Source organism: Ascidia mentula, chromosome 8 (assembly GCF_947561715.1).
Source record: "Ascidia mentula chromosome 8, kaAscMent1.1, whole genome shotgun sequence".
Lineage (NCBI taxonomy): Eukaryota > Metazoa > Chordata > Ascidiacea > Phlebobranchia > Ascidiidae > Ascidia > Ascidia mentula.
The window spans coordinates 13,870,668-13,898,130 of NC_138573.1; the positions used below are offsets into that span (position 1 = coordinate 13,870,668).

The 27,463-nt window shown below is 40.1% G+C and overlaps 3 protein-coding genes across 3 annotated transcripts; all 3 read left to right on the top strand.

The window, feature by feature from the left end:
* Window positions 1-1,732: 1,732 nt before the first annotated feature.
* LOC145910875 (muscarinic acetylcholine receptor M1-like) lies at window positions 1,733-7,318 on the top strand. The gene is made up of 3 exons (XM_082998089.1): window positions 1,733-2,198; window positions 2,498-2,791; window positions 5,815-7,318. Exons 1-3 carry the CDS (start codon window positions 1,777-1,779, stop codon window positions 6,656-6,658), a joined length of 1,560 nt encoding a protein of 519 aa, XP_082854215.1. The 5' UTR covers window positions 1,733-1,776; the 3' UTR covers window positions 6,659-7,318.
* A 3,406-nt stretch (window positions 7,319-10,724) lies between these two features.
* LOC145912508 (fumarate hydratase, mitochondrial-like) lies at window positions 10,725-15,987 on the top strand. The gene is made up of 11 exons (XM_082999990.1): window positions 10,725-10,887; window positions 11,093-11,224; window positions 11,651-11,761; window positions 11,823-11,999; window positions 12,164-12,319; window positions 13,083-13,275; window positions 13,599-13,722; window positions 13,790-13,869; window positions 14,205-14,349; window positions 14,549-14,686; window positions 15,738-15,987. Exons 1-11 carry the CDS (start codon window positions 10,780-10,782, stop codon window positions 15,877-15,879), a joined length of 1,506 nt encoding a protein of 501 aa, XP_082856116.1. The 5' UTR covers window positions 10,725-10,779; the 3' UTR covers window positions 15,880-15,987.
* A 491-nt stretch (window positions 15,988-16,478) lies between these two features.
* Window positions 16,479-27,446, top strand: LOC145912506 (uncharacterized). The gene is made up of 23 exons (XM_082999988.1): window positions 16,479-16,761; window positions 16,824-16,891; window positions 17,026-17,217; window positions 17,351-17,545; window positions 17,921-18,079; window positions 18,132-18,323; window positions 18,681-18,749; window positions 18,827-18,955; window positions 19,367-19,522; window positions 20,111-21,800; window positions 21,943-22,127; window positions 22,639-22,749; window positions 22,978-23,088; window positions 23,464-23,604; window positions 24,024-24,149; window positions 24,551-24,745; window positions 24,871-25,002; window positions 25,208-25,408; window positions 25,771-25,905; window positions 26,243-26,409; window positions 26,477-26,612; window positions 26,934-27,059; window positions 27,126-27,446. Exons 1-23 carry the CDS (start codon window positions 16,547-16,549, stop codon window positions 27,302-27,304), a joined length of 5,010 nt encoding a protein of 1,669 aa, XP_082856114.1. The 5' UTR covers window positions 16,479-16,546; the 3' UTR covers window positions 27,305-27,446.
* The last annotated feature ends 17 nt before the right edge of the window (window positions 27,447-27,463 follow it).

Genomic DNA, 27,463 nt, shown 5'->3' on the forward strand with positions numbered 1-27,463 from the left:
ATGCCCCATGCAGTCGCAGCAACCCTGCGTTCGCTGGCGTTTGCGGCTCTCTCACCAGGGAATTGCAGCGTCAAAAGGCCCGAAAGGCTACGGCGACGTCCTGGACGGAAAGATTGTCGTACGCGACGATTTGTGTGATAGTGTGAATATTTAATGGGCCCGCCAGGACCATAGAATATAACTTGAGTTGACGGCTTCCTAACGCTATTCCGTATCATTCGGACGTGTTACCGCAAGAAAGTACTGACGCTTGTGGAGTCACTCCGTTTTCATTACATATCCTAATTTGCCAGCGGTTAGACGAAAATGTGTTGCTAGTTTCAAACTCTATGTTGATTATGTTGTCTCATTAGTGGTTTGGGTTTTGACCTTTGTGAAGCAACTTTGCTGGGCAGGTTTTAACAGAAATATTTGAAAGTGCGGCTACAACGCAAGCCAATGAATATTTGCAAAGAATAATATGAAAACACTTTTACAACGCAAAATTGATGAAAATGTCCGTGTTTAGCTCATGTCGTATTACAATTGAGAATTGCTGCACTTGCTGCGCAATGCGGCATATTATAATTTTCATGTGCACGACGCTTCGTTGAAATGGAATCGTAGAGGATGTCCGTGCGCACACAACAGGTTTTGGCAACGAAAATAGATTGCCAATGTTAAAACTGCAAGTTGTGATCTCGCCCTCCGTAATTCGCAACCAGTCGTTGCATTGCGTCACCATGCAACCTTTAACCGATTTTACCAAGCTTTCTTCTTATGTTGGTCGGTCTTATAGAATCCCTCCTTCCACCCACTTCCTTGTGCTGCAAAAGCATCGCACTGAAACGACGCTCTGTTTCACTGAGAAACAATCGAAGTGTCGAAATTTCCTCTGCGTCATGTGCGGTCCGAAAGTCAACAGTTTGCTGTTTGTATGTGGGCCGAGTCTTCAAGGGCGGAGTGGGTTTTGTGACCGTTCTGTGTCCACAAAACTAACTTGTTAAAAAGGTGCGCGGAACGGTGGAATTGTTATCGCCCGTTATTCTGTTCCCGACCTCTATTGTGTTGCATGTAAAACCATTGCTATTCTGTATAATAGAGTAGATATTGACTTTCTTATGGAGCGGAGTTGTGCGTCAATTTGAGCTGACTGAAACGAATTTACACTGTTCCACATTTGAAAACAAGATGGTCGTAAAACAAAACGACGAGACGTTAATAGGGGTCTTCTATACTTACAACGTAAATTTTTACCTGGTTGCGTCACTTCTCAGTGACAATTCAATGGCCTTTCCGTGTTACTATTGGTTATCGGCCCATCGATCAATGTCTTTGCGACGCAAGTTTGCGCATACACTATTCGTTAACACGGGGACGTCATTAATTGCGAAGAAAAATATTAAAATTCATAAATATTTCATATGAGCTGTAGGTTTGTGCCGTTGAGCGATAAAAAGTGCTTTCACCAACATCACATCTTCGTGCGAATATATTAACGACGCGCTTTGAAATTGTGTTCTACGCAATTGAACGTTTATCATGCGTAGGTACAGTTTCACTGGCTTTGTGCAGTTGTTGCTTAATTGTAAAAAACAACGAAGGATCAGGATGAGAGTAATTGTGTGCATAGAAAATTGAGGCTGGTCTTACATATCTGTAAGCAGATGTTTCGTCAACAATAAGCAAATCGTCATTTGACCACCCCTCTAAGCCAATAACCAATGCAATCTATTACTTTGACAGACTCACTGTTTACCGTAGCGTATATAATAACCTTTGCGAACAGCGCTTTAAATGGAATCAATGACGACTGCGGCCACCGGCGCGTTCCGGGAAGACAATTATTCCTTTCACGCCTCTAGCTGCAAGCTATCACCTGCTACTGGTCCCCAAAACGGGTCTGTTCACAGTATGGAAGTGATCGTGTTGATGTGTGTCTCGGCTGGTCTGTGCAGCTTCCTTACCATTGTGGGCAACTCCATCGTCATCCTCTCCTTCGTTATCAACAAGAACTTGCGCAATTTCAGCAACTACCTCATTCTGAGCTTGGCTGTCAGCGACCTTACCATCGGCGCTTTCTCGATGAACGTCTTTACCACTTACACTGTGAATAACTCGTGGACGCTGGGGACGGTTATGTGCAAAGCATGGCTCACAGTCGATTACACCGCCAGCAACGCCTCTGTCATGAATTTATTGGTTATCTGTTTTGACAGGTAAGGCTTTTGGTGGATTGAAAAAAAATTAAAAATCAAGGGATTTTTCTGTATTTCGTTTTCTGTTCATTTTTTTCGTTATAGATATTGACCGACAAAACTAACGCGAAGGAACACAAGTCAATGTCATGTTTTACTTAAACTTCCATTCTTTCATGTTTCCATTTATGTTTAAGATGTATGGCACATAGTAGAGGCTTTCCCACCATGTTTCGTTTTAACTACTTTAGTCCCTATAACAGTAGTTCATTAAGCAAATGAAAAGCAATAAACAGACAACGGAACTCCTAAACTTTTAGATACCTCGCCATCACCAAACCGGTGAAATACCGCAAGTGGTGTACCCCGCGACGGGCAGGCATGGCCATCGCAGGAGTATGGGCTCTCTCATTCCTCATGTGGGGCCCAGCAATCATCCTGTGGGACGTTATATCATCTGGAAGTCATATTCGAGAGAACGAGTGTTACATCCCGTTTCTGGAGGACAACGCTGTTATTACTGTGATCACAATCGGAATCGCGTTTTACTTTCCCGCTCTATTGATGTGCGCCCTCTATCGAAGTGTCATCTACAAACTAAAGAAGCGTAGACAGTAAGTTCTATGGAAAAATTTAATATGATTTCGCCCAAGTTGTTTAGTTTAGGTTGCTATGGTTATGGTTAACAACATGTTGGTGACTTCTGATTTTTTGAAAAAAACTTTTTGTCAATTATTATCATTCCAGAAAATATGTCTAAACTATAACTAAATCAGTAGACACAGGCAGTTAAACAGAGGTTAACAATACAATGTTTTTATGTTTTTCACCCTTCCCATTTCGACAACAACCTTAGGTTTGGACGTCATTGTTGTGACCTACATATAAATGCCATCAGCGGTTACTGCTTCACAGTTGGTGGCCCCACACGTAGTTAAAATTAGTTCGACATTGTAAATAGTGGTCCTGCCATTGTGTGGCCAGGAGCACAGCGTCCAGCAGCTTACCATTCAGACAACGGGTGGTCTTAAGCTAAAAAACATTAAAAGCCACCTTGAAATGATGGTAACGACGTCAGCACACGTTAAATGTAGAAAATTCGGGGCTATGACCAACTGCAGTGAGTGTAACCTGCGTGTTTGCAAACAAAAATTATGTATACACAATGAACATATGGGGAAACCTTTAACAGGTTTGGGACAATTACGAAAAACCTATACCTGTTTGATGGAAATCATTTCATTTCGATTTTGTGAAGTTTCCACATCCATTTTGATTACGGAATATTCCCGAAAAACAGTTCATATCTCCAACTTAATGCTAATTCCGCAGTAATATAGAAACCAAAAAGAAACATGGGAAAATCCATAGTTATACTATTTTTTCAAAACATTTTAAATTGGCGGGCGGTGTTTGGCTGGAACAGAGAGACCGCATGTAAACGAACTTTCTGCCGCCACAAAACAAACGGCTGATGCATTAAAACCTATTTGAGTTTGAAGAGGAAGCTCGGATGTCAAAATTACGGGATTAAGTGTTGGACTGAAACATGACCGCACGAACCGCATGGGGTTTTCGGTTCAATTTAGACGTGGTACCGATTTCACCAACGATATTACAAACGCTGATTTAAATAATAAACAAAGACGTGCATGCGCGAATTATTCAAAACTCCCCTTTATCCCACATAACTCCGATTTTGAGTAAAATATTTCTATGATTCATCATTACTTCTCCCTGTTGCTGCACTTTGCAGCAACGCTTTCGCAAATGGACTACACTTAAATCAATTAAAATACAAACTTGTTGTTTTTATCTCCGTTCGTTTGATAGGTGACGTATTCGACCGAGGCGATAGAGTCGACCCCAAACCCAAATTTAACTTAAAATGGGTTTTGTGGTTTTGTACCGCGATCAATTAGGCCTCGCCTGAAATGACGTCCGTGGTTTTAGGTTACACGGCCTTCTGTGCACGTCACCTCCCCATCGCTATAAAACTATGTCCAATCATCCCGCAGCATCGCTAACGCACTGTGGTGGAGCCAAATGGATATTTGAGAGACTCAAATTTAAGTTTCGGCCCCCACATCTGCGAGCGACCTCTTATCGATCCGTTGTAATGGACGCGCACAAAAACGGAATCTATATTTCGGGCTTACAATAGCAAAAGCACATTGCTATTATATTCGATTTTAAGCACTGCGAACTAACGACGCACTTTATTTAATCGCTTGGAAGTTGTTTATCAAGATACCAGCTATCAGATATATGTTATATATGATGCTGTTTACTGTTTCGAATTAAGTTGCCCTCATTTAGGGCTCGGTGTAATGTCCAATTCAAGTAAACAGTAAAAAATCGATTTTGCGACAATGATTTCAAATGTAAACAAACTTCGTGTATAATTAATGCGAGGTTGTGGTGTTGTAGTCGTTGCCAAATTTTCATGACCCGTGTGATGGAAAAAAATTGACGCTCCCAGCGAGTAAGAACTCACGAACACTCGGTATTATCGCAAGTGCGCCAATGAATCTTCCATTGTTTCGGAAAGTTACATCATTTTCAAAATATTCCCTCTAAAAAGCTAGATAATCGGTTGCTATAAAGGTATATACGGTTTAATGATGAACTGTTTCCTCGAAGAACGTGACTGAGGTCTTAAAAACTGTGTTCAACTTTTCCCAAATGCGGCCAGACTAATTGCACTTAGCAAGATGCACCACCAAACATCTCAAAAGCAATCCAGCAGCTTAAGTTTCCCTTATGTCAGTGAATAGAAGGTTTGGAAAGGCTTGCACATGCTTTAAATTTTCTATAGGCCGGTTATGGGTGCTAACAATTTGTATGGCAGCACAATGTAAACTGAGCCGTCAGTTTTTCCGAACTCGTTTCCTCCTTGCAGCTCGTAAGTCAGCGCATGGATGACTGTATGTATTTGCATTATACGCAGCACAAGCTACTGTATAATTGAAGGCTGAACCATCAACAAAACGCAACAGCACAACTCGGCAAGCCTATATGTTCTTCTATTTGGAAATTATACCCTGATATCCGAATATCGAAAAAGAGAGAAAAAACGTTTTACAGCATTTTGTAAAATTGAGTTTTTTTACCCTTACAGCATTTAACCGTAGGATTTCTGAGCCTTTTCATTTGTTCAAATATCTATAACTTCGTTTGTTAAGTTCGTAAATCAGATTCAAGACCCTTACAATAGAAATGGACGAATGAGTTTTCCACAAAGAGTTGAATTTGATATACAATTTGCACGTCTGTGTTCCCTGTCTGAACTTGGAGCGTGTTTCACTTGTGCACGCTAGGCGTTAAAGCCTTCTGTTCAAATTTGCTTAGCAGAGATTTTAGCGCACGCGAACCTGCCAATCATTCTCCCACTTGCGACTATCGTTACTTCTTCGGTTGGTTGCTTCGTATATAGAAAGGCTCTTCTGGCAATTCATAAGCGCTGATTTTGTCCAACATTTTGGTTGTTTTGTAAATTATCAAATTGCCCTCAAAACTAATGCAATATTTTTGTTAATTAAATCGGACATTTTGTACAGAAAAAGACATTTACTTAAATGATCAGAGTTATCTTGATACAAACAAAGACTTATATGGATAAATTGTATCTTTTCAGTGGCGTCCGCTCGCTCATCAAGAGCACTACGTCGTCAATAGCACCACCGGACACGGAGTGTTTCGAGCATGCCAACGACGAATACAAACTTCTGCGCAAACCTACTTTCGAGAAGAAGCCACACGGAAAAGTGGAAAACGGTCGGAAGAGCAAAGTGTGTAATTCGTCTCTGAAACGCGCCAGGAGCCTTCAAATACATTCATCAGCACTATCTGCTGCCAAGGTTGAAGATAAAGAAAAGCAGGTGATTCGTCGACCTGGAGACTGCCTTCGCGACTCCACTGAACAACAGGCATCCAATGGAAGCAGGTTATCCTCGGGAGAGTCATTTAAAGGCCGGAGAACCCTCTCCACCAGCAACAACGGGGATGAGGAGGGACTTCAGAGGAGCGTAAGCTTCTCTTCCTCCTTCCGCTCGCGGGAGCACTCTTTCCGGAAGTCCCTCAAACGAGGTTCATCTAATCGCGCCTCCATGCGAATCCTCCGCGAACGGCGGGTCACTGTGCTCCTAAAGTTCATCCTAATGTGTTTCATCATACTGTGGCTGCCCTACAGTCTCATAGTAGTGATCACAGCCTTGTGCCGCAATTGCCTCGTCCCGGCCTTTGCGTGGAACCTTGGCTACTGGCTCTGCTACCTTAATAGCACTGTCAACCCCATTTGCTACGGTCTGTGTAACGAGAACTTCCGTCGGACATTTAAGGCCATTCTCACAACCCGCTGGTGGACGAAGGAAGCACGCAAGTATTTAAGAACCGGACGAGTGGCTGGAAAACGAAATCGGTCACCGAGCAGAGAAACGTCAGAAATCAAGCGAAGGATCACGGAGATGTATCGAAAATGACGTAATTTGTCCACCGCTCATGCCATTTTGAAACAAATGATAATGTACAACAGGCGTGCAGTAAATATGGGTACTAATTCAATGCCATGAGATCACAATTGTGTAGCCTATACTGACGTAACTCCAGACGACGTAAGTGTTTGAATGGTGTCGGTTTATACTGCATACTGACTTTTTGACAATTTCATGACTATTTTCGCATCATACGATGCTTTTGCTGGCTATATTATTATGGTCGAATCTGGCAATCAAGCCATTGCTGCGTTTGAATTGTGTCTTTTAATCTCTAAATTCGGATTGAATATTGGTACTTTTGCAATCCCCGATAACGCTTTGTCAAAATGCCGAAATTAAACTTTTGTCGTAAACTCAGGGTCACATACCAACATGAACATCGCACTCCGAAGGTCTCTTGACTTTCTGATGCCCTGGTATCACTGAAACATCCGACACTGCAGACTTATTGACTACTTTACTGATTCGTGTTTCACCTTCCTGTGACATTATGACGAAGCCGTCCAGGCAGAAAGTCAAGCAATTAACTCGGAAGAATGCTTCTATGAAGTGTGTACGACTGTTGTGTGATTTGAGACCTTGATTTGGCACATAGATATTACACAGTAAAGTTTTTGCCTTCATTTTTGCTGGTTGTTGTTGAAAGTTCCCATTGTTTAGTGTTGTTTATTCCTCGTGCAAGCAAAAATACATACACAAGGTTTGGGATTAGTTGATATTTTGATAAAGCTTTGTGGAAATGGTCAAGCTGCAAAATTAGAAATATAGTACTAGCAATATGCCAATAATGCAGTACTTCTCTGTTTCGTCGTTCGCTGCAGCAGTGTTTGGCATCAAATTTAATTTGTGCAAACACAAAAACTAGATTCAAAACGTTTCGGTGACTTAGATAGTAAAAACGCATGCTGATAAAACGATATAACTCTGTTTTAAAAGAATGAGGCGATTTCAAAGTTGCCAAACCAACAAATCTACATCGTTTATTCGATAGGGGCCAATGTTACCCTGCCCACTTTCTGGTTCAACGCCGTTAAAATATACGACCGTAAACCATGTCAACAAATGTGCGGCGTCATATGCCTGATACACCTATATGCGGAAGAGGCTTGGCAAATCGCAAGCTGATGAACGACCAATTGCATTGCTGCGCGATATCCAACAGGTTATTGGGCATCGTTCATAAACACAGGTGATTCATTTGCGGATGGTGCCGTACGCCCATAAGCTTGTTTTAAATTTCAGCCGTGCAATTAGGATATACCTACACATTGTTATATTTACAATGAATTTGTTGCTGTTGGAATCCATACCACAATAATTACAAACAAATTTGCCCCATGTTAACGCCCCGAAACGACAGTTTTCGTTACAAAAATTCCTCCGGAAAATTTGTCACAAATATTTTGCGATTACGCGGTTTAACGAAAAAAAAAATTGCTAATGAATTTTGTTCAGTCAAAAAAAGCACAACGCTACTGATCGTTATCGACCAGGTGTTAGGAAGCGCTTCCAAAAAAAATCCTTCAGTCAACAATGCCACGATTTTATTGTTTAGCATTACTCCCAAAATATCACACGGTGTTCCCAAACACGTCATCCATCATCCTGTATTGACTAATTGTCACCAAAGGTTTTTTTTACACACGGCATCAACGCACTTTCAGTCAATTTGTCGTTGTTTTAGTCTCACTAAACAGTGAAACACACATGTCATTGCGTTATTTATTACTTTATACAAGGTCTGACGCAAAAGCCAGGTGAAAAGATTCACAGAGCACTTACATAATCGATTGCCGTCAAAGTCGTCGTCTAACGGCTGTGTTGGTTCGTTGTGTTGCGTTTGGACTTCTCCATACCGACCGCTATTTAGGCATTTCACCCTTGATCGATTTCTATATGGTGAATTACTTGCGGGCATACGCGCGTTTTCCATAAGCCTTGGCGGCTAAATTACAAATAAAAACGGGTGACATCGTATTGTGAACAGTCCAATAATTAACAGATTGAGGTTTGAATTCCAAAAAAATGGCACCGAAATTTGTAGCTATAGGTTCTTGGTTATTGCAATACTTTTGCAAAAAAACTTTAGATGATCATTGTCATTTGCGCAATTTGGAATTCAGTGTAATTTAATATTCAGGCTTTCCTAGTAAAGCAGTTTCTACTTCAACTGTTGTTGATAAAGATGGAAGTAATAACAAAAAATACAAGTTCAAGTTATTTTATCAATCGAGTGTCGTTAATTGTTTTCTCCTATAAATACTTTAAATACCGAGATATAAAATCACTGCTTTTAGGACCTTCATAATTAATGCCAAAGTTCGCATTCCTTTTCAAGATCGTATAAGCTTTAAGTATTTGCAACTGTTTGAGGGCATCACAAAAATATGTAAAAGAGCTTGCAGTTTTCATGCAGAAAAAGGTCCGAAGCGACAAAGGCATAACAGCGCCGCCGCGCGATAAAAACGATATGCACAATGTGCTGTTTGCTTGCTTGCGCTTCTACTGCTGTTTACACCAAACAAAATTCTGTAACACCATAACGATCCAATTTGGCTCTTGCTGCCGGAGAAATTAGCAATTACCCGTTCAGGCTCATGCATTATTAATCCAAGGTATTTATTTTGATGATCCAAATCTTTTTAACACTTTTTTCCTCGACCCTTTATTTTCCAAAGCCCCGTGATGACTTTTGGTTCTCTAACTTACAGGTATCGGATGTCGTATCGTATTTTGTTACAGTTCACCGAGAAGTTGTAAAGCCATTAATATTTGACTAGCGATGGTTTTTTCTTCATCAAAATAGCGAAAAGGTCAACGAATTCACAGGCATACAATGACATTTTTGTTTTCATAACATTTGTATTGCACTATTTATAGGCCCCTATAAGGACGAGTTAGTTATGAACATTTTTTAGGTTGCACCAGAAATTTGTTTACTGAACATGACACAACAGTGATTTAAATAAATTTTTATAAAAGACGTTTGACTTTTAAATAGTCAAACGTCTTTTGGAGTTCAATACAAATTTTTATTTTGCAACGAGGAACACAACTTAATTATGTAAAATTTTCTTAATTGGGGTTTATTTATTTTCAAGGATGACATGTAACAATTTTGTTCAAATATTCCAGAATCGGTGTTTTGACTGTTAACATGAATGAACGTTTTTTGAACATAAACTAATTTATTTGGTACATTGGTTGTTGCGCCGAAGTTGGTCTGTCAACAACAATTTCGGATGCCTCGTTAGTTTCCATGACACAGTGTATTGAAAACAGCCCGCAGTAAAATGCAAAATTATATTCCATTTCTTTTGGGAGCTATAGTGCAATGTCTGTCATCGGCCTGGTTTCGGTCAGCTAACCCGCCGTGTCACTATCAATGTCACTGCTGTCTGCTAAGAGTCGAAAAAAGTCATTAAACATTAATGACAAAGTCTTGTTGTATTGCAACGTGAACCCAATTTCCTACGCATGGCAAATTCAGTTACTACCAATGGCATGCATGACCAACCATGACGCGAGATGTCGAATTTACCGGAAACAGTTTTATCGGCACGACAATGCATGGTATAAAATAAAAGTGCAATCATTATCACTTTTTATTCGAAACACCTTGGTTGGGCCCAAATGTGTAGCATATTTGACAATTTAGTCCAAAATATAAAACGCTATACGTTTACAGTAAAATTGCAAAATGTAGGCTGCAACTACTTCCAAAAGCACCAAAGTTAAGTCAGGTTATTCAGTTTTCTGCGACTGAAAATTTTAAATACAGAAAATAGTCGTACTGATGGAACCAATAACGGACGTAAATCAGAGGACAAATCTTCTAATCCAGGGTCAGCGACCTCTGTATGGCTCCATAGGGTTGGCAAGCTGATTTAAGAAAAAAATATGTGTATAAATGTCCAACTCTCGTTTTATAAGAAAAAGCAAATAATTCACAATCAGTTCGGTGCATTGCCAAATAGTTTCGACCGCGACACTCGTATGATCTTTATGGTAACCCGGTGTAAGCTCATTTAAGCGTGACGGACTAACGGGATGCATCGCAGCTTCTCTCACGTTTTGTTGTAGCGCAGTCTTACGTAAATTACAGAATGAGTTGTGTTTCTCTTTTTTCTCGCACGACGCGTCTCGTCTCCAACTCTGTGTTGTCAAATACAGTTTTTTACAAGGAAACGACGCATCATATTGCTAGGAGAATGGTAAGATAAGCTATTATATTTTGAATAAATGCAAACACAGTTAAAAGATCTAAAATTTTCAAACAGTAGTATTTAAGTAGGATTTCTATAATGATATCATATTATGTGCACCACCAGAATTGAAATCATTGTTTTGCAAGTGTAATTAATAGGGTATATATTTTCAGGCCATATATTATGTACATATTTTTTACAAATTTTTCAGGCCAGCGACGGCTTCCGAATTGAAACCGACAGCTTCGGAGATTTGCAAGTGCCAAACTCCAAATATTATGGAGCCAATACAGCCAGATCTCTAATGAACTTCAAAATCGGTGGACCAGCTGACAAAATGCCGGTATGAATTTGTAGTGCAATTGATCAAATAACTAGATATTTTCTTTTGTTTTCGGTTCTTCAGGTAGATTAGTAAGATTTTAATAATTTATAATAACTTTTTGTACAGTGTTACAAGGATGTATTTTTCCAAAGCCTAGAAGTATGAACTATTTTGACTGTACTTCTTCAAAATGATTGCTAATGTGTATGCAAAAATTCTTTCTTCTTTTGCGATTTTAGCATACATATATAAGTTAATTTTGATAGAGCATGATTCATATCCAAGTACATCTTTAGTTATCTGATGCTAATTTGTTTAAGAATGAAAATATTGTGAAAATTATTTCAATATTTTAAACTTACTAGCTATATACTAAGTAACACAGAACTGTCAATAGTTTTTCAGTTTGCATATATATATATATATATATATATTGTATTATAGATTGAGGTAATTCATGCTTTTGCAATCCTGAAGAAAGCAGCTGCCACAGTCAACCAAAAATTTGGTCTTCCAGATGATATTGCAAAAGCAATACAACAGGCAGCGGATGAGGTTGGGCTTTTTAGCCATTATAAATGTCCAAAGTTAGTGTATAATATGTTGCTCGATTTAGGTAAAATCTGGTGAATTGGACTCTCATTTTCCTTTAGTGATATGGCAAACCGGTAGTGGAACCCAGTCCAACATGAATGTGAATGAGGTAATTGCAAATCGTGCCATTGAAATGATGGGTGGAACTTTGGGCAGCAAAACACCAGTCCATCCAAATGACCATGTCAACAAAAGTCAGGTAATGCTAAAAATAAACTCTAAACTATTGCTTCTGAGAGAGAGAGAGAGTGTCTATAAAAAAAAAAATTTTTTTTACACAATTTCAGCAGTGGAGTGTTTAAATCATAAAATAATTATATATTGTCTAACAACCACCTGTCACAGTAAAGTATTAATGTTTAGAGTTCAAATGACACATACCCAACTGCAATGCACGTTGCGGTGGCCCGATCGGTTCATGACACATTGTTACCAGGAGTGAGAACCCTCTTGTCGGCCTTAGAGCAAAAATCTTCTGACTTTGACAAGATTGTAAAGATAGGAAGAACCCACACTCAGGTAATTCTGCTGTAAGAAAAGAGGCTTGTAGTTATTGTAGTGTTGCGTCATGTTTTAAAAACAGAAGCTTCAATGCTACTTTGCCATGCAAAATGCCCTTACCATGAATTATGATTTGATCTAAATAACTGCGTCCGTTAATCATGTTACTAATCCTGTCCCTTAGTGGAAAAACGACCTACATGCATTATGGATCGTTTGTCATTTAAAATTGTGCCAATAGCTTCCTCTCTTCAAATATGATTTTTGCCAGTGCATTTTACTGTAAAGTAGGATTTTACTCAGTCAAAACTGTTTTTCATCCGAACACAGTAATTCAATTTTGTCCATCTATATTGTATTATTAGTTTTTTATTTTTGCACATTCTTGAATTGATTAGAACTTGTGTATTGGAAGTTTTTGCATTTACCTAGCATTTCTTGATGCCGCAAAAACGCCCAGGGCCATCCAGACTGTTAACAGACACTAGACTATATTTGTTGTTTTTGCATAATTTTTGTTGAACAGTAAGAAAATATTGCAAAATGCAACTGAACCAAAAATTTCCATGGCATTATTAATTTTATTTGATTCTTTTATACCCACTTATAACGAAGTGATATGCTCAAGTTATTTTGTACATTTGTAAAGCGTTGCCAACTGTTACGACCAGATGAAAACGTGATGTTAATTTATTGACCAGGCTTATGTACACATGTATGGCAGTACGTGGATAAGTACATACGCTGCAACCCCCTATTAAAAGCTCTCTGTGCTTGCCAGGATGCAACGCCACTTACTTTGGGACAAGAATTTTCCGGTTATGTCCAACAACTGAAGAATGGAATCGCACGGATCGAAGCTTGTTTGCCCAGAATTTACGAACTGGCGGCTGGTGGGACGGCTGTAGGCACTGGTCTTAACACAAGGATCGGGTTTGCTGAAGGTGTAGCAGAACAAATCGCCAAAGAAACAGGTATGCACAGTTTTTCAATAACTCAAGGCTCTTCTGGCAAATAATTATTAGTTTGGCCCCCCTTTTTGGGCCCTTTTTTCCTTTTTTTACGCGTTACTATTTATCGTTGTGTTTGCGTCTTGCTTACTTTCGTAATGAAGGTCTGTTGCATAGCGACCGAAACGTCGACCAAACTTATGAAATATTTGCCGGAAGAGCCTTGAGTTATTTAATATTATGCCTAGTAGCGTCAGCAACAAAAATGCACATTTTTTGTCCCTCTCACGTGCAAATCAAAAACAACATTGAAAAGTTTCATCGCAACGATAAACCACTTTTTTCAGGACTCCCATTCGTAACAGCGCCCAACAAGTTTGAGGCACTCGCCGCCCACGACGCTATGGTAGAAATCAGTGGTGCTCTCAACACCCTCGCTTGCTCCTTGATGAAGATTGGCAACGACATTCGGTAGATTCAATAAAACAAGATCAAACTATGTTCTATGTACTAACTCCCTTGTTGTTTTCCTTTTTAGATTTCTTGCATCTGGGCCTCGGTGCGGATTGGGTGAAATTACTTTGCCTGAAAATGAACCGGGGAGCAGCATCATGCCAGGTACGAACTGCTGTAATTTGTATCGATAGAACCAACGCATTCAAACGGGTTTGAAGTATGGTAACTTCTACTTCCGCTTTACTATGACAACGAAACCGCTTTAATTTTAAGAACAAAGGAAAATATTTGTTTCAAAGACATTTGTTGCTGCCTGGGTTAAATTGAATTTGACCCATAAAGACCCCAAATTTTTTTCCCAACCAGGAACGTTTCATCGCATGCGGGGGCATAGACCACGGTTAAGAAACCCTGCACTAAACTCAGACATAACCTACACATTGTCGCAACTGTCGTATGTTCGTGTTTGTATAGATTTAACAAAATCATGTTTTCAGGCAAAGTGAACCCGACCCAATGCGAAGCAATTACAATGGTTTGTGCGCAAGTGATGGGAAACCACGTGGCTGTCACTGTGGGTGGTTCAAACGGACATTTTGAACTCAACGTATTTAAACCAATGATGGTGTCCAACGTCCTACGGTAAGCTGTCGTTCATTTGTATGCAGCAAATTTAAGATGAAATACCATGACGATAACAGTACGATGTGAAAGCGACATTAAAAATGATGACATGCAACCTTTCAGTAAACATATTTTTTTCCCGTAAACATGCGCTTCTGAAGCGTGAAATTTTTTCGAACATCGCAGTGTATGACACGTTACACCATTGTGTGTACAGGTCTTCTCGTCTCATTGGAGATTCTTGCGTTTCATTTACCGAGAATTGCGTGAACGGAATCACAGCCAATGAAGATCGCATCTCATCTCTCCTCCACGAATCGCTCATGCTCGTCACAGCTTTAAATCCTCACATTGGGTAAGTTACATCAGTGGTTCCAAAATATTTTATTAGCTTATGCGGCGCACTAAGAAAATAAATAAACTCGCGATACACCCACTACAAAAACAAAGTCGCTTTAAAAAGTTATATTCTGTTTTTTTAATGCGATGGTTTGTGCTTGGTTTACATAGCAATCAATACATTTATAATTTGCCAATCACCCTTACTTCATTTGCAAAGGAATTTCATTAATATTATCTGTTATTTATTGGATAATGAGCACTCTGCACTCCAAGTCATTTTTTGTAAGAAGTTCGCCTGAAAATCTCTCGAAGCACACACGTTTGTCAAACAGTGAGTTAGACGTGATTTCACGATTTACGGACCCCGGGTTAAGAACCACCGTTGTAAATTGTGGCCCACTTACGTTACGTAATGTCACAGGGGGTTTTAAGCGAAGATGTGCCAAATAAATTACAGTAAATGACATTTCAAAAAAGAATTGTTGATTTTACATAACTTAAGTGGGCCACAATTTACAACGTTGGTTCTTAACCCGGGGTCCTTAAATCGTTGCATCATGGGATCCGCCGCAACATCTCAATACTCACGGTATAATGTGATTGATAACCCGATACTTTCGGAAAATGTTTACTCATATTACAATGTAACTCTGGAAGCAGCATACTTACAGAAGCACTGTACAGCCTTGTTTATATGACTAACTGAAACTCATTGTGACATGCACCCTGGACTCGAATCCCAGCAGGATCACAATTTTCGAAAAACCTAAAGGGTTTACGACTACTCTGACGTCATCAAAAGTGGTCCACCGTGACGGAAATGTATAGAAAAACTGGTTTACGTTGTATTTCCCAGCCGTTCGTTGCACAGAGACCAAAGTTCGCTCATTTCGGTTGTCATGTTGGTACTATTTGTTGGATAAGTTTTATCGCGTGTGTGTATACCATTGCGACTGCACACAACACAAGTTCTAATATCCCCTGTTCCAAAGCACTCCTTGTCCTAACTACATGCCAAGTTCAACAATCTTGTGCATTTACATAATATTTTTTGTATGTGTTAGTTATGACGCTGCAGCCAAAATCGCCAAGACTGCGCACAAAACTGGGAAAACTTTGAGAGAAACAGCAATCGAGTTGAAACTGCTCACAGCTGAGCAGTTCGACCAGTGGGTGCGACCAGAAGATATGCTTGGACCCAAGTAGAGTCTTTTTCACCGATTTTTGTGAATTGCGAAGTAACCAGTTCGTTTCTTTCCATATATTTGTTTCTTTCCGCCTTTCGTGGTTGCGCTACGAATAAAGTTCACAAACCTTTGAGAGTCCATTTATTACATGTACTTTCTGCTTGACTTCGACCCAAGATCACGTATATGGGCTACTTTTACGCAAAAGCATCAACTAGGCTTGAGCCACCGTCTCGCTAATGACCTCGAAATAGTTACATTGTAGTACATTTTCTTTAATTCACTATAGCCAGACATTTGGCAGAAACTGAAGTAGAAACCATACATTTGAAGGAATGGTTGTGTTGTATTTACAAAAAAAATTTAGAACCACAAAGCTCACTCCTTACTAGGCGTTTGCAGATTGTCTTGCAACTCCTGTCGGGCAAAGAAAAGCCGCCGGAAATTACCAATCATATAGCAGGAGAAAATTGCTTCAACAAATGATTTCTACATTCAATCGCGTGCCTTGCGCACTGCATTGAATGGCTGTAAAGGTGCTTTAGGCCAGCGGTGTGTTGTAAATTTACGAGATGCTTATTCATGTACAAAATCAGGCAAAATGTTTTTCAGATTTATTCGTAGCAAAGACTTAGGATTGACGCATTGAGAAAAGCATGATGGATTCTCTAGAAAGCTGAATCAAAATGAGTGGGAAACTTAATACAGTGCCTGTGTTCCTGTGGGTGATTCTATTAAGCACAAGTGTTAACTGTGATCGGCGATATTTATACGGCAAATCACCTTTCCGTCGCGTAGCCCATATAAACATAGGTGCAAAGTCAAGGTTACATTTAGGGAATGTAATATATGGTAGCAGAAATGTGGACCCAAGAACACCAAAGTTTGTTCAGATAGCAGGGTAAGAAATATTTCTTAGCACACAAAAAATGTAGTTTGTAAAACAGTTTTGCATCTTTGTAGACCAAACGTATGTGGTGAAACGTGTTGTGATGGTTGGCAGACATCTACAAGTGGTTACTGTACATTCCGTAAGTATAACTATATGGGTGGTGTTGATATTAGCATAAAAAAATTATAGCCTAACTAGAAATTGTAGAAATATCAGTCATGGTATAGCGACACCCCATATCAACCACCTGATAATAAAACACTATTTTTGCAGCTATTTGTGAGCCTAAGTGCCGAAACAGAGGTCTGTGTATCAAGCCGATGACATGCAAATGCCAAGTGGGATATATCGGAAGTCTATGTTCATACAAAACCCGACGGACGGGGTTACCATTACCGCTAATAGTGCGAACTAAACGTCAACATAGTATTCGTTATAGCCATCGCATTTCTGTTCCACCAACAAGTAAGCAAAAACTTCTGTTTTACTGAAAAAAGTCGTAGACCTGTTGTGTAAAAAAAAATACAACGTAAGTATTTGCTTGTCTGCTTTTCAAACTAGCCGTGTGCTTTTTCCTGTATTTTTCAAAAAAAATTAGGGGTGTTGACCAGCCCAAGGCTGTCCAACCGGGTGCTGTGCAGGGGTGTAACTTGTTATAATGGTGGAGTGTGCATTGCTGGCGAGTGCGTATGCACTTTGTCTTACACTGGGTCAAAATGCCAGTTTCGAACATCGCGAACCCACTCACCAACTGTCCCAGTCAGACCGAGGGTATCCACCACCTTCTCCTTGCGTAAGTATTTTCTTTTATGCTTTAAACGACATTTTCATAGTCTGTGTCGTCTGTCCATGCGGCGTTATTTTGTAAATTTAGTAACTTAATTAATACCATAATGTAGAGGTTCCCGAATGGTGCGTCATTTTAATGTTGTTGAGGCATCGCAGGCTTACTTTAGGCTTTGGAAGCATTTTGTTTCCGTAACGACCTGCACAACCTTTCAGCTGTTGCAGTGACAAAAAAAGAATTATCGTTTTACGAATTCGTAATTCCTAAAACTGGTCAACATATTTCGGCTGCTTCGTCGTAACAGTTTGTTAGAGATGAGTGCGTCGCCGGTTTATTAAAGTTAGAAACTTCTGCTATAATGCGTTGGTTTTTCCTTTTTAGGCACGTGTCGGGTGTTATGTGACCATGGCACTTGCACATCAACTCGTTGCATATGCGACCACGAATACAGTGGAACGTATTGTAACACCCATACCCCGCGTCTGTCAGTAAAAGCACCTGTTAGCCCGACTCATCGTTCCAGACAAACCATATACCAACGTTAGTTGACAACTAGAACTAAATCAAGATTTCAACAAAAAGTTGTTTGCAGTGCCAACTTCAGATACAGTTCCCTTGGCGAAAACCTATTTTGCATCCACGACAACTTTGGGGAAATGCTACAAGGAGTTCAACGGCATCCAGTGCGGAATGAAGCTTTCTGGATTGATGACTGCCACACTGTGCTGCAGGCGATTTGGCGACGCTTGGGGGACACTGTGTACATCATGTTCTCAAATCACTGGTATTCAAAGCTATAGTTTTTTAAATAAGAATTACCTTTTTAAAACTCACTGTAGGAATAGTTGTAGGTAGTAACAACGCCAGTCGGTTTCCGAGTCTTCCTTTGAAATACGACCATTTTTCGACCAAAAATCAGGACGTGCAACCTATAACTATTCCTAGTAATTCTTGTCAACTTTATGACGCGAAGGAAGTTGTCGAAATTGTTACGTCATAGTGATAACAATAAAAGTAGAGTCAGCTGTTGTGGAATCATAATTGTCGCCCGGTAAGGTTGGCATTGCTTTAGTTCATTGAAAGTTTGATTCATGGCTGTGGCTGACCTTACGTTTTATGCAAGATGTCTGCAACATTTCAGGAAAGCCACGGACGAGGCCTGTCGTTGAATGCGCCCGTGGATTTGCGACAGTCAATGGAAACTGTGAAGGTGATGCTGAATTTTCTTTCATTGGATCGCCATAAAACTGCTGAAAACCTCATGATCAATCTTATATTTTCGCTTAGATATCAACGAATGTGCTCGATTATCTGAAAGCATTTGTAGACACGGAATATGCCACAACTCGCTTGGTTCCTATTGGTGCCAATGTAATTCTGGCTACAGGCATCAGTCCACCAACACCCAATGCGTCCGTAAGTACAACAAAATGTATAAAGCATTCATGAGTTTGAAAAGGAAAGAAAAACTACCATTGTAGTACTGATGATAAACCCAGTATGAGTTCGAAACGTTACTTAGAATATGATTAACAGCATCCTAGCTTTGGCTTTCCTTTTCAAAGTTATTAACTCACTTATTTTGCACCCATTCATGAGTGTTTCCCAATATACAAATGTGGAAACATGCCAAATATGTTTCTGACAGTTGATAAACATAAATAAACATACTTTTTCGTTTTTATTTCACCTGCGCTGCTAAACAATTTACTCAGTGATTTGTGTGGTGTTATTCTAATATACACCCCTAAAATGTAGGCTATACCATCACAATACTGCAACCCTATATTCAATTATTATGGCAATATTTAAACATATTTCTCGCAGCTGCGGAACCGACTTTTGATTCTTGTCACTTGTCTGTGAACAGCAATGGTGTTTGTGAGGAACAATCAACCATCAAAGGAAGCAGAGCGGCTTGCTGCTGTTCGATTGGTGTGGCTTGGGGAAGAAATTGTCAACCGTGTCCTATCATAGGATCAAGTAAGTGATCTGCTAGCCACGCGCCTGAAATGCTCTGTGATATTTTAAAGAAACACTTAATGTTTTTTCTAAACATTTTTTTACGCTGGGAACACTACAACAACAAAAATTTGATTCAAAGAAAGATATTTGTGCTTAAATCGATTCGTACCATTTATAGCAAGCGTCAGGTGGCGCCATTGGAGACTTTGGTGCCCCATACACGTGTACTTCAAACCACAACCAATAAACCACACTTGTATTCGTAATAGGAACTGGCGATGCCCTTTGGTCGAAATATATTTTTCTGCACACTGTAATTTTAGACTGATTATGGCTTTAAAGCAAGTATGTCCCTTAAAGATAAACAAAGCTAACAGTAAGGAAAAAAGAAATTTTAATTCGCATACATCTGAGAAGTTATACCCCTAACAGCGCAAGATTAGTGAATATGTAGTACCCCCTCCTCTTAGTGCCATAAACAGGCATCTGTTTTGCTCGAATGGTTAAATCGACCTTGCTCATACCAAAGTTGTTGTTCTTGTGTTATTAAAAGGTGCCAATTCCGTTTCATGCAAAACAGCACAAATTGCCCATTGTATTTTATAGGGGAACACAAGAATCTTTGTCCGTTCGGCTCTGGCTACTTCAAAGTACCAACACGAGCAACGACGCAAGCTCCTGAGAACAGAACTTCCTACGTCAGCCAAGCTCAGACAGCGAAAACTCACACAAAATCCAACGCCAGCATAGCGTTAACAACACAAGCAGCAAATTTACACAGTGCTACTACAGGTATAGGTGACACTTACCCGTTCAGTACAACATCGTTTAGTAGAATCACGGACGGCAATATCCTACGTACAACAAAGAACAGTTTGTGGATATCAGAAAGAAATTCACCATCGAACACAGTAGAAGCCACAACTGAGACCCTTCAACCAGAAGAGACAGCTATTCACGTGCTTAAGAATATCCAAAATACGTTTCAAACAAACGCTCCAAAAAGACCCACCACTGTTCCAGCGGCTACGTCCGAAGGCCATCTACAAACAACTGCGTTCAGAAAAAGTCCCCATGCCAGTTTTGGTGTATCGGAAAAAGGGCTGTTTTTGCTCACAAAGAAGTCTCTTATACCAACCATATCGAATACAGCATCTACAAAACAAGTCCCAATAAAGAAATATAACAGAAAACCCAGCACTTCCAGGATCAGCGACGTCACAGTCGCGGTGACTTCTAATCCACCAGGACATGATTTTGAAAAAAGTTCTGTGAAAAGTGTCACCTCTTCTACAAGAGCAAAGATGAAAGCAGCTCACAGTAGCACACTTGCTACAAGAACCACAAAAATGAATCTTTTAACAAGAAAAGCCATCACGTTGAACGAAGGATGGTTAAAACATAAATACTTTGTTACAACACCCAATCCAACCAGCGCTTTCCCGACCACCCGTGTTATATCACCAGACGTTGTAAAACCAACTGCATTAACTTCAAACTCAATTTCCGGGTTCACGCCAACAAGAAAAGATATTAACGAAGCAGTTTTGATCCAAGACCCTTCTGTGGAAAAGAGTGTGGATACGTTAGCCCCGAAACTTGACAAAAGCACTACTCGGGCGGTTTTAAATACACCTGTTTATTCAATAGTCAGAACAAATAATGGTCCTGTTTATCATTCACAAAGCACCAATGCAATCAAATCCATGCTTGAGAAACCTTTGACAAGAAGCTCAACGATAAAAATCACAACCGGTAAAAACGTGCACATAACAATCAATGACCAACAGGCTTCTGTCACAGTGGAAACCACTGCACCGGCATCAACGCGTGATCAACACAGCACTGACAACATATATTTACAAACTACCAAGCCTGTTCGACGAACAACAACAACAACAACAACATCAAGAAAGCCAGTGAGTAGAAACACTCCTGAATCTGGTGCAAAAACCGCAAAAAATAATGATAATACAAGGCCCCCAAAAACGTCTGACGCCTTTCCGAGATTCGCTGGGGAATATTATGGATCAGATATCGGTTTTGAGGATTCGTTTATCGAAAAGATTAACCCTCTGATTACGAAGGAAGAAGAAGACTCTTGGGATGCTTTGTACGCTTTTGTGCCAAAACCACAGTATGCAAGGGTGGGGGGATTTGGCGGAGGGCTTCTACAGTTTCCCGTTTCCGAAGCTCCTCCTGTCATCCAACGTAGTCCCAGTGTCATGACGTCACGTGCGGGTAAAATATTTAGTGCGGCTTCTATTTCGTCACAGCCACCGCCGATCGAACAAAGGTATTTTTTGTTGTTCTATACTAAATTAGTTGGGATTTGTAAGCTGGTGGCCTTTTTCGATCTCAAAAAGAATTATTTCCGTGTATCAATACTTTCAAATATTTGCACAACGCACTTTACGAAGGCAACACTTTTGTTATAGTCCTGAAGACGAAGGAACAAACGAATACATCGCTGACAATACAATCGAAGTATACGATTATGACGAAGACATGGACGCCTGCAATCCAACTCCGTGCGTCAATGATGGATTTTGTGTTTTAATGGCGGATGGGGAATTCTCGTGTGAATGCGACAGAGGTTTCATCGGCGAATTGTGTGAAGCTGGTAAAAACCATTTAAGAATTATATATAAAATAAAAGAATAAAATTCGTTTGAACAGTTGGGTATTTGAAGGACGTATTTCTTTACCGTTTATGTATTATATACGCTATGGGTTCCAAGCATTTTATGTACTAATGACCGGTAATACGCATACGGGCCGGCCTTTAAGGTGTGTCGGATAATCACAGTATGAATTTAGCAGCCAATGTAAATTACAACTCTACATTACGCTGTTTTATGCAAAGACTGTACAGTGTAACAATTCCATTGCTGGCTGGATTTAACGCAGAAATGTTACATGCTATCACATGACAAGGAACGATTAAACGTGCAACCTGTATAAACCCTAAATTGTTACCAGTATTTTTTCTTTTTGTACCGGTTACAAAAGTGTCCCAGAGACCTTTACCGGTACACTACCCTGATGCTGAGACCCCACATGAAAACTGAATGGCATTTTTTATTAACTTGGCCAGTATACAGTTATTTTTTTTATATTTTCCCTCATTGCAGTGGATTGGTGCGTCTCCCGGCCGTGTGAGAACGACGGTGTTTGCGAAACCACTGAAGACTCGTACATTTGCACTTGTCATCACCCTTATTCCGGCCCCAACTGTGAGATAGGTATGAAGGGTACAAAATAAATATGATTTAAAGAATTTTCTTGATACTTTCTTTATTCATAATCGTGCAATTGTATATCTATCATAAAATATTCTGTCATAGCAAGAAGACACTGCAGTTGTACAGTTTTCGCCTACCGGCTGTTCTCGTATATAGGCTACAGCCTAAAAAATGTGTGGTAATTGTTTGCTAATCGTTTTACACGCGGTCTTTGTTAAATATTCGCAGATTTACTCTTATGTACGAACAACTCTTGCGTACACGGAAGATGCCAAAACTTTCGCGGGAAATTTCGATGTCTGTGTGAAGCTGGTTATACGGGACCGATGTGCGAAGCAGGTACGTTATGTACATATAGGGCACTTGAGAGTGAAAATATGTGCGGAGGCGTGCAGGACCTTTTTTGAGATCACGTTAGTTTGTAGGGGGCACAAAGCCTACATGCTGTTGAAATTCCCCAGTTTCTATGCAAACAATCGTATTCATCTTAGACTGAACTTATAGAATAAAATTAATGTACTATATTCTTCCGACGTTTCGTGCCAGAAGACCAGTCTATTTTAAATTGTGACATGCCTGGAAGCAATAGTAGTATAATCCTATTCATCGTTTGTGCCCTGGTTCGCCTTGTCGGCTGCACGTCCTCTCGTAGGCCCTGTGTCCAGCTATCGTTTCTAGGAGTTCAGTGCATAAATGTGAGGTTTTCTTGTGTAGATGTAGACGAATGTGAGGTGAATCGGTATGCATGCGACAGATCATCCCCGTGTGTAAATACCATCGGTTCGTACAGATGCCTTAAAGATCTACACTGCAACGTCGGATTTGCAGCCAACGCCGATGCCACTGATTGTCTGGGTTAGTTATACTTGTACACACACATGCGTTACACACAGCATAGCAAATACTTTCGACCATCTAAATACTTTGTGACGTTTATTGAGGCCAACCTGGTGACAGCATAATTAACAGCATAAGTTAATAACCCTGCTAAATCGTTATATCCACGTAGAAAGACTATTATAGCATGTAGTCTTGCACAGCAGGCCTTGGCGTTCGATGTTATTGTTTTTTAATGTTATTCGACCCCATTTTAAATTAAAATTTCTGTGCGACCCATTTAAAAAATAAATTTATTTTCTCCTTTTTAAACAATTCGAAAGGGGTACAAAATCCGAAACCCCAAAATTACATTTGGTTAACCCAAATGGGTTGGCGCATTACGAAGAGTTCGAACCCCAGTCTAGTGAAAACTTAAGTTGGTTGGATGTTTGTAGACATGGACGAATGCCTGGACAACTCGACACGTTGTGTTGGAGGAAGTTGCACGAACACTGTGGGATCTTTTGTGTGCGTGTGCACGTTAGGATATGCAGCAACTGCTGACGGAACCGAATGCAATGGTAATAATGCATGGTTTATGGATACTCATAATCCTGTGTTTTAGCTTTTGTTAGTGTTCAATGCTCGTGTTTTTAATTTTGAAGTAACATAAAATTTCAATATTTAAAAACAAAATTAAAAAATATCAAAAAGTTAGATATACACTGCTTTTAGTTGTGTTGCTTGTACCTTTCACAAACATCATGATTCCAACCAGCGACGAATTTAGGATTTAATGTCTACATTCTACACACCCTAACTTTTTGTTACATCACCTAGTGGTAACTGATAACGTATGACAAACATCAACATTTTCCCGGTAAAAAAGGGCCTCGTTAAACGACCCAGTGCCTTCCAAAAAAATCCTCCCTATCTTCCAACACGACTCGAATATTCTGCGTACACTTTCTCTGCTTATCAGATTTGGACGAATGTGAGACGGTGACTTGTGCCGGTGGAAGCGTTTGTCGCAATATACCTGGAAGTTACAAATGCGAATGTCCCACCAAGGGCGTGTACTACGATTACCTCACACAACGTTGCGTTGCCACGGCAACAGCAAGCGACAATGACGAAGACCCGAGAAGCGACAATGGGGGAAGCACCCCAAGGGAAGGTAATGTTTTGGCCTTGATGCCAAAAATTGAACCTAAATTAATGGGACAATCGCCCCCCTACTTCCCCAAAAAATAAAATATATTTGTTATATTACTGGAATAACTTGTTGGTTGTGTTCCCTAGCTCGTCGGTCATGCTTCGCTGATCACACCACGTGTCGTGTTGAGTTGAGTATGAACGTCACCGAAAGAGAATGTTGCTGCACTTTCGGTCGGGCTTGGGGCGAATGCGGGAGTTGCCCCTTTGTGAGAACAGGTTAGACTTAAGTTTTTATTTGTACAAAACTTCAAACAAACCTGACGCTGTTCAAATCTTGGTGCTTTCGAAAGCCTTAGGGGTTGGGTATGTGCTATCAACGGATATGAAAAATAATTACAATGGCATCTCCAACAAACAAATTATTTGTACACAATATACATGATTTGACATTGGAAAGAAAAATTGCCTTTTTACATTTTAGCTTCATTTGAGTTTATGTGCCCACACGGCCACGGTCTGATACCAGCGCTTGACTCGTTCCGTGTAAAAGACATCGACGAATGTTCACTCTTCGGTCATTCCGCAGCATGCCCCAACGGAAGATGCCACAACTCTTACGGATCGTTCGAATGTCTGTGTTATCGCGGTTTTTACTACAACCAGCGCATACACGCTTGTCAGGGTGATCAATTTGATTTTTTCGCACCGTTCCAAACCTTTATCACGAGTCATAACTTACACTCGTGTTTAGAGATTCAACATTTTTCCATCCATAATTTCTGATGAGGAAAAATATAGTGAGACATCTTTTTTTTGCAAATGATTCAAGCATTAAATTCGAGCTTTAAATCGGTGACGATTTATATTTTTTTGCCAAGTCACATTTTCATCGCCATCTGAGAAGACGTATATACGTGGAGATCAACTAATTCCTGAAATAATGAACACAGAAATACCAAAAAAGGGAATCGTTCGCACAATAAAGCTATCGGAAAATTTTTGTTAATCTGGCTTATCTCAGCTGAACGTCACATTTAAATGCAGATTTTGACGAGTGTACGCTACCGTACAAGTGCGTGGATGGAACTTGCCTCAACACCATAGGATCATTTCACTGCAGATGCGCTGCCGGGACTTACCCCAGACTAGTGGCAATGGGCATCACTTGCGTACAACCAGGTAAAACTGCGGTAATCAACAAGCACCTGGAAATGCATGAAGGGCTTGTGGTGTCTCGCATTAAAATTGTAACTATTGATTGAACGATATACAGTAATATACAATAATTGAATCGCAGCAATATAAAAACCACTTTGCGTCCACGATATGTAGTATCGAAAGTTAGCTAGAAACTTAAATTATTGTATTTAACACGATATTGACAAAATACCAGTCACCTAATACAAAATTTATGCATCAATTACACTAGACTCTTTCCTCCCCAAAATGGCATAAATTGATCAAGATTGTGTGATAACTGTTTTTTCATCCATATCAAACAATACCTTTACTGCAGGCACTCCAATATTTTCTTCAACAACACCAACACCAACTCGACGCACAGCATTGGCGACCACAACTGCGCGCAGACAAAACATGCCGAGAAGAAATCTTCAGCCGTGCTTTACGGTGATGCCAAGCTCGATTTGCGACGGAGAATTCGACAGAAATGCAACTTATCATGTGGGCAAAGGCACGATGTTATTCCGATATAATCATTTATTGCATTTTTCCCTTTTGTTGCATAAAGGATTGTTGTTGTTCTGGGGGCGATTCGTGGGGTCATTCATGTTCCAAATGCCCGACCCGTGACTCAAACGACTTCAACTTTTTGTGTCGCCAGTCTTCAAGGGATCAGCAACATGCACAGGTTGACACCCAAGCAGGTAAAAGCATTGGAAAACTAAATTAAGATCTATAAAGCTCTTTTCGTATACTTGAGAGTATAAAAATAAGTTTTTGTGTTAAACGTTGCAACATTGCATTTTGCTTCTTTCGCTTACAATGATGTCACGTGACTAAGGATGCAATGTGTTTGCGTAGCATTGCAAGTTTGTTGATTAACCAATTACTGGTATACATGTTGCATTATGTTTGTCAATTTCATGCTTAACATCCGTTTATTTCCGGGATACGTTGGCGCTGGTGGTGACTTTTTGTCACAGGCATGTTTTCTGCATAAAAAGTTAAGGTTCTTGGCTACGCAGGTGCAGAACCCACGTGTGGAATCGAAGGCGGCTGTGCCAACGGAATTTGCATTCGGCTAAACACCGGCTACACTTGTGAATGCAACAGAGGTTACCGACTTAACACCCATACGATGAGATGTGACGGTAAAACTTGAAATACTAAAGTCAGTTCTTCCGATTTCATGGGCTGAATGTATTTTATTTGCGCAGATATTAACGAATGTCTTCAACACAATGCCAGGTTTCAATTGTGCATTGGTGGGCGTTGCGTTAACACGCAGGGCTCCTTCAGGTGTAATTGCAGACACGGCTACAAACCTTCCCCAATTAACCCATCCATCTGCGTGTCCGCCGACCAGGACTACGTTAACGACAGACCCAACTTTTAAGAATTGCAACATGGTTAAAAGGCCCCACACAACCCAGAAAATTGTGTTGCAATATATCACTTGTGTAATGTGTGTGTGCTTGTCCAGTTCTCCTTGTGTATGTGCCAAGTGGAAGTCAGGAAATTAAATTTACCTTATTTAGTCATCCTTTATTAAGTA